The 7745-nt window shown below is 43.8% G+C and overlaps 1 protein-coding gene across 1 annotated transcript; it reads left to right on the top strand.

The window, feature by feature from the left end:
• The first annotated feature begins 209 nt into the window (after positions 1-209).
• Positions 210-7034, top strand: LOC119975734 (zinc-binding protein A33-like). Its single transcript, XM_038815560.1, has 6 exons — positions 210-966; positions 1053-1148; positions 1242-1475; positions 3858-3880; positions 4866-4981; positions 6376-7034. Exons 1-6 carry the CDS (start codon positions 556-558, stop codon positions 6924-6926), a joined length of 1431 nt encoding a protein of 476 aa, XP_038671488.1. The 5' UTR covers positions 210-555; the 3' UTR covers positions 6927-7034.
• Positions 7035-7745: the final 711 nt, after the last annotated feature.

Genomic DNA, 7745 nt, shown 5'->3' on the forward strand with positions numbered 1-7745 from the left:
ACTATCTGTAACAAATTCAACTAGAAATCCCCTGCATCGTTTCTCCAGACTTTCTCTGCAAAGGAACATACCGGAAACAGGGTGACTCAGTGGTTAAGTGTCTGCTGTTGCTCGGTGAGGCAGAAGCTGTGGAACGGAGTTCCAGTCCAGACACTTGCCAAGATGATGTGGGAAGGCCCTCCAGGTAAGTGCTGAGCGGCTGAATTCACGAACGCAATTCCGTTTCTGGAACGGGATGTGTTTCACCTGAGGGTTGGTAATCGACAGTGAATTTAGTCTGGAAACAAATGCAATGTAATCTCCTTCCCGCCCATTTCCGCCTTCCTCTCTCAGCCTCGTCCACCCCCCAGTTTAAGCTACATCGACCTTTCTTCCCTCTCTAACTCTGGGTCTTTTTTGTTGCTCGATTTTCTCATGGAAAGATCAACAGGACATTGACTCGTCCATAACAACATTTTCTGGTTATTACAGTGATTAGGATATCGTGGAGAAGAGGAACTCTGGAATAACCTTTAAAATTGAAAGTAAATTAAGCAGGAAGTGCTGAGTGTGAACATGGCTTCCCAACAGCGACTCCAGAGTTTAGCGGAGGAGACAATTTGTCCCATTTGCATTGATTTCTTCGCTGATCCGGTAACACTGGGTTGTGGACACAACTTCTGCCGCTCCTGCATCTCCCAGTATTGGGAAAAGAAGGAGATAAACTCCTGCCCGGAATGTAGAGAGGAGTTTCCGGAAAGAAACCTCAGGATAAATCGGGCCTTGGGGAATCTGGCCGAGAAGACACGAAAATTAAATCTGAATCCGAAAGAGAAGGAAATCAAACTTCACTGTGAGGAACATCAGGAAGAACTGAAGCTGTTTTGTGAAACTGACAAGAAATTGACCTGTGTGAATTGTGTCGGTTCTCGGGAACACAGAGAGCACCGCTTCCTGCCGATTAAAGAAGCTGCTGAAATCTACAAGGTAAAAACACATGTTCAGAAGCTGATACTACAATCACATTTTTCTGTTCTAACACTTTCATTCTGTGATTTCTCTCCCAATCCCAGGATCAGCTGAAATCTTCCTTAGATTCTCTCACTGTGAAGAAATCGGCGGTTCTAGAAACGGAACAGAAACAGAAAGGGAAGATTTCTGAAGTTAGGGTAAGGTCTCCCTGTGCTGATTTTCTGGGATCTCGGTTAGTTTTGTTCCCTTTATCGCGGGACATTAATTATGTTCCACATTTAATTTGGTAGGAACAGTCGAGCAGTCTGCAGACCCACATCACATCCGAGTTCAGTAAAATGCACCAGATTCTCACTGAGAAAGAGCAGCGTTTACTCAGAGATCTCAGGGAAGAAGAGGAGAGGATTCTAGAACCAATGGAGAAAGTCCTTCGAAAAATTCAAGAAAAAATTAAGTTTATTGAGGAGAAACTCTCAAAGTTGCAGAAACGGATGGAGGAAGAAAACGAGCTGAAACTTCTGAAGGTGAGGGAATATATTTCCTCAACAAATAGAAACAGACTTAAACTGAAATGTTGCCTACTCGTGAACGGTTCTGCTGGTATCATTGAATTTATGGCAGAGATCCCGGCTTGGGTCATTGTCTGTGCGGATTCTGCACATTCTCCCCGTGTCTGCGTGGGTTTCCTCTGGGTGCTCTGATTTCCTCTTACAGTTCCTGAAAGAGGTGCTGTTAGGTAATTTGGACATTCTGAATTCTCCCCCTGTGTACCAAACAGGCGCTGGAATGTGGCAACTAGGAGCTTTTCACAATAATTTAATTGCAGTGTTAATGTAAGCCTACTTGTGACAATAAAGATTATAAAATATAAATAAAGTGTGGTCTCTCCAAGGCTCACAGCTGAAGTAAAGTCCACTTGCAATGAAGGCCAACATGTGAATTGTGTTCCTAACGTCTTGTTATACCTGCGTGCTTGCTTTCACTGATTGGTGTACAAGGACACCCAGGTCCCTCTGTACATCAATATTTCCCAATCTATCACCATTTAAGTAATACTCTGCCAGCCTGTTTCTCCATCCAAAGTGGTAAATTCATATTTATCCACATCATACTGTATTTGCCCACTCACTCAACTTGTCTAATTAACCATGAAGCCTCTTAACATTCTCTTCAATACTCACCTTCCCACCTAGTTTCAGGTTGTTGTCAAATTTGGAAATAGTATATTTTGTTCTCTGATCCGAATCACTGATATATATTGTGAATACCTGGGACCTAAACACAAATCCCCACATCGCAAAAGACCCATTGATTCCTCCTCCCTGTTTCATGTCTGCTAACTAATTCTTGATTGATGCCAATATACTACTCACAATCCCAGGTGCTCTCATTTTGCACACGGACTTCTTATAAGGGACTTATAATTTCCCTTTCATAAATCTATTTTGACATGATCTAATTGATATTTTCCAAGTGTCCTGTTATCCAAGTCCTTTATAACAGACTCCAGCATTTTCCCTAATATTAATGTCAAGCTAGCCACTCTGTTATTTCCTGTTTTCTCCCTCCCTCCTTTTTTAAATAGCGGGGTTACATTTGCCACCCTCCAGTCTGCTGGGACTGTTCCAGAATCTTGGACTTTGACAACCTCCATTGCCACCTCTTTTAGTACTCTGGGAAGTAGATTAATAGACCCTGGGGATTTATCGACTTTCAGTCCCATTAATTTCTCCAGCATTTTTTTTTAGTAATACTAATTTCCATCAATTCCTTATTCTCACCAGACCCTTGATTCCCTGGCACTTCTGGGAACTATTTGTGTCTTCCTCACTCAAGACCAAATTAAAGTAGTTGTTTAATTTCTCTGCCATTTCCTTGTTCTCTCTTATAAATTCTCCCGATTCAGACTGTAAAGGCATTTATCTTTACTAATCTTTTTTCCTTTTTACATACTTAAAGAAGCTTTACAGACCACTTTTGTGTCACTTGCAAGCTTACTCTAAAATATAAATTTTCTTGGTATTCTTCTGTTGAATACTGAACTGGACCCTTGCTAATTTTTCCAGCAACTTTATATGACTCCTCTTTGCACCCAATACTACCCTTTGTTAGCCATAACTGGTTGGGCCGCTTTTACTGTTACATTTATGTGCCGGAAAGGAATGTTGCAATGCATACGTTTGTTCCTTAAATATGCAACCGGGCATGCCTCCATTCTACTGGAAATGATTTGTTGTGACCTTGATACTACATTTGTAATTAATCTCATGTTTCCCAAAATTTATTTTCTACTGGAAAGTACATGGTAATCTGGTTGCAGTTCCATGTTGGGAGAATATGTCTGTGTCTCGTTAGGATAAGTGTTACAGACACTGGGTTGAATTGAACCAAAAAAATGATAACATATCAATCCCGGGTGAGAGTCAGTGGGATTTCTCATGGAATCTTCAGCCTTTTAGAGAGAAAGAAATTGAGTTGACGAGATGAACTCTGGCGAGACGGAGATTCTTAATGCCAAGAACAGCCCTCAGACAGGTCGGGGCACCGTCAAAGGGTGCCAGGACCTACGCTGTAGCCGAACGGCCTCCAGGGCCGGTGGGTCTCGGGGCTTTCTCCCCGACAGTCATCACCGGCAGGAACTACCCTCCCCCCACCCCCCAAGTCTTCATCGGCAAATCCTGCCCCACTCCCAACCTTTACATTCAGTACATGCCTATGGTGTGGAGAAGCGGGTGTTGGATTGGGGGGGGCACAGTAAGAAGTCTTACAACATCTGGTTAAAGTCCAGCAGGTTTGTTTGGAACCACTAGCTTTCGGAGTGCAACTCCTTCATCAGGTGAGGCCCGTCTACATCCTTCTGAAGTTTGTTATTATTATCACCACTTTGTGCATTTTATTTCTTTCAGGAGCAAACTATTTGGAACAGAAGGTAGGACAAGTTCTTTACTGAACATCTGCACAGTCATTGTTTATATAACCCTGAAGAGGATTGTTACAGTTGCAATCGGCATTCTTGTTGACAACAGAAAATTGGTCTCAATATCATAGAATCCCTCCAGTACAAAAAGAAGCCATTCGGCCCATCGAGTCAGCACCGATCTTTTGGAAGACCACCTTACCGAGGACCTCTCACCTGTCCTGCAACCTCACCCTAAGGTGCCTGCGTGGCTCCTGATCAACCCGAGAAAGTCATACCTGAAAAGTGAAAAGCTTTGTGTTTTTATATCACAATCTTGTTTTTTAATCACAAAAAACACACATCAATGAAGCGTATTTATATAGAGTCTGAAACATTTGGAAATCCAAGGCCTTTACTGGAGCAGTAGAAAGGAAAACAAAATGGCAGCGAGCCATAGTGCAGGCATGAGGGAGCTAAGATTTGGAGAAAGTCCTGGAGGAGGAGAGAGAGGGGCCGGGAGGTTTAGGGAGGGAATTCCAGAGTTAGGGCCTCCAGAGATGAAGCCTAGCCAACAACTGGGGAGAGAATAAAATCAGGAATGGAAGTCAGAATTAGGGGAAAGCAGATGTTTGAGCGGGTTGTGAGGTCCACGTATGACATTGATGGAAAACAAGTTCTAGATATTTACACAGCTTCTAATATTTGAGACTTGTCTTTGTTGTACAGTTTTGTTTATAATACAAGTGCGTCATAGGCTAAATGTTGTCCTCTGTGGAATGTTATCTTGGCAACTAATCTGTAATCAGTCTTTTTTCTTGACATGGGGATTTCCATTCTCTGCCATTTCGTTTCCAATTTGTATTTTGCTCTGTTATAGAACCAATATTCATATTTAACTTCCTACCACATTTGCCCAAATTATATAAAAGGCTGAAAGACAAATTTTAAGATTAAATTATTTATTAAATATGCTGGCAAAGGCGAATTTATAACAAAAGCTGTTTAATATTTGCAGGATTAGCGAGGAGTATAACGTACTCTCAATGGCAAATGTGGCCTTCTCTATTGGAAAGTTCAAAGGCCCTTTACAGTACACAGCGTGGAGAGAAATGATCAACTCCATTAATCCCGGTAAAAACTCTTATATTTACCTCACTGTAAATCCATCTGTGAAGGGATGAAGGAGGTTCCCAAGTCTGAGATTATTTGATCGCATTGACGATTGTTAATTTTCTGGGGACTCTCCATTTTCATCTTTTGCCTTCTGTGGGTTCCTCAGCACGGAGTATCAAAGCAGTGAAGGGATCTGTACAACCAGCGGAATAGAGCACCCATCTCGGGATATGAAACCAAATTCTTAGTGAGCGCTGATTCGGTCTGTCTGGAGATCTGTGTAATGACAAGGTGACATGTGATGACTTGCAGACTGTAGGCTGTCTGCCTGGCTGCGGGCTTCAGACAGATGATGGGAGAGCCAAACATAAGAATATAAGAAATAAAAGCATGTAGTATAAGCAAGACATGCAGGCCTTTGGAGCAGATACTGCTAACTGAAAACATTGAATTTCTATGGCCGACTCAAAAGGTCACAGCACAAAATTCCATACACCATTAACACAGCAATCCAATGGCAGTGCAAACTCAATGGGCCAAATGGCCCCTTCTACATTGTAAATTCTATGATTCAATGAGTTAATGAGTCAGGTTAATGATGTTTGATCAGCAGAGTTGGCAAGTGTACTGCCAAAGTCCAGTTTATCCCAATATTATCTGGCTTTGCTCCTCCTCCCAAATCCTTCAAGGTTAAGATAGATTATTACTATTCCTCGCTGCACTACTGACCTCAACTTTACTCTGCCACTGTGTTCGTTTCTGAACAGATATTGACATTCATAGAATCCCTACAGTGCAGAAGGAGACCAATTGGCTCATTGAGTCAATACCAACCCTTGGAAAGAATACCCTTTTTAAGACCACGTGTCCACCCTATCCCCCGTAACCCGGGAGGTTATGGGACAAAACAAGGTGACTCCTCCACTACCTGTATTGAAATGATGGGTCAATGATATATTTCTATACCATATATTTGCTGCGGTTCCTACATGGTCTCCCCTCAGCCCCTGCAAATTGATCCCATCTTACCACAACACTTTCACTCCACCAGTGTTGCTCTGCAACACCTCTTAGTCCAGTCCAGTGGTCACTCGCCTCCCCACTTTATTTCTCGGTCTTCTACCTCACTCTCTTTTGGCAGCTGCTATGTTGGGATCTGAGCCCATCACTGAGACCATTAACCTGGGCTTCTGGAATATTAGTCCAGTGACCCCTCCCCCAGAGCCCTATCTCCTTCCCTTGTTCTCTTTGGCTAATGTTTTCTGCGCCATCTCCAATCCCCCATCCCCAATATTACTATTTGCTCACCAACTCCTCATTGCTCTATATAAGGCCCCCTCCAACTCTCATATTTGCTCCCTCTCTTACCTCCTCTCTCTAAATCACTGACTGTTATTTTAACTTCCCCCCAGCTCCAGCCTCTCTGACTCTGGATCTGAACACAGCGAATCCCCGGCTCATCCTGTCTGAGGACCGGACCAATGTGAGTCTAGGAGAGAAAGGACATCTGTTCCAGGACAACCCCGAGACTTTTGATTCCTGGACCTTTGTCCTGGGATCGGAGGGATTCACATCTGGAAGGCACTACTGGGAGGTAGATGTGAAGAACAAGACACAGTGGATGCTGGGTGTGTCTAGAGAGTCTGCCACGAGGAAAGGAACAATCGATCTAAAACCTGAGACAGGATATTGGATGATGTGCCTGGGATCTACAAGTTTCTACTTTGCCCTTACTTCCCCTTCACTGACTTCCCTTCCCCCGATGGTGTATCCCAGGAAGATCGGGGTTTTCCTGGACTATGAGGGAGGACAGGTGTCATTTTACAATGCGGGCAACATGTCCCATCTCCACACTTTCACCCACACTTTCACTGAGAGAATCTTTCCCGTTTTCAGTCCGGGACTGGATGATGGCGGGAAAAACTTGGCCCCGCTGACAATCCACAGGATTAAAGGTCACTAATAGATCCATCCCATAATTTCACACAATCTTCCCGCCTTAATAATAATAATCTTAATTGTCACAAGTAGGCTTATATTAACACTGCAATTAAATGAAAAGCCCCCAGTCGCCACATTCCGGCGCCTGTTCGGGTACACAGAGGGAGAATTCAGAATGTCCAATTCACCTAACAAGCATGTCTTTCAGGAATTGTGGGAGGAAACTGGAGCACACGGAGGAAACACACGCAGACATGGGGAGAATGTGCAGACTCCGCACAGACAGTGACCCAAGCTGGGAATCGAACCTGGGACCCTGGTGCTGCGGAGCCACTGTGCTAACCACTGTGCTACTGTGCCACCCCATAACCTCCTGCCAACTGTAAATTGATGGGAGTGGGACTGATTCGCAGGTGAAAGAGAAACCAGGTTAACATTCCGGGTATAAACCCTGTATGGGAATTGGGAACTGAAAGATCAGCAAGGACCTCTGTGGGGCTGGGGGAAAGAAGGAGGGCGAGAGAAGAAAGAAACAGGAGCTCAATTGTAGAGAGGAACTTACTGGGTAGAATGAGCTGTGAACTGCAGGAAGCCGGTGACCTTCCTGCCTGAATGTTGCTCCAAAGGCGGAAGGTGGCGATAGATCACCGTGTTTGAGATGAATCAGTTCAGTGATTCACAAACTGGGGTCGGGGAATCTTTCCAGGGGATCCAAGAAATAATTCAGAGAGAAAGGGGGAGAGAGAAACACAAGAGGGAGAGGAAATTAAGAGGAATAAATCTCAACTTTTGCACTTTTTATAAATTCCCAGGAGTTAGTGTTAGTTCTGCATTGAGCAGC

Source organism: Scyliorhinus canicula, chromosome 13 (genome assembly GCF_902713615.1).
Source record: "Scyliorhinus canicula chromosome 13, sScyCan1.1, whole genome shotgun sequence".
NCBI lineage: Eukaryota > Metazoa > Chordata > Chondrichthyes > Carcharhiniformes > Scyliorhinidae > Scyliorhinus > Scyliorhinus canicula.

Bases quoted from the DNA above. Each gene is read 5' to 3' on its own strand.
- LOC119975734 (XM_038815560.1), top strand. From the start codon at position 556: ATGGCTTCCCAACAGCGACTCCAGAGTTTAGCGGAGGAGACAATTTGT. The intron at 3,881-4,865 runs GTAGGACAAGTT...TAATATTTGCAG, and splicing joins CAAACTATTTGGAACAGAAG to GATTAGCGAGGAGTATAACG. The intron at 4,982-6,375 runs GTAAAAACTCTT...ACTTCCCCCCAG, and splicing joins GATCAACTCCATTAATCCCG to CTCCAGCCTCTCTGACTCTG.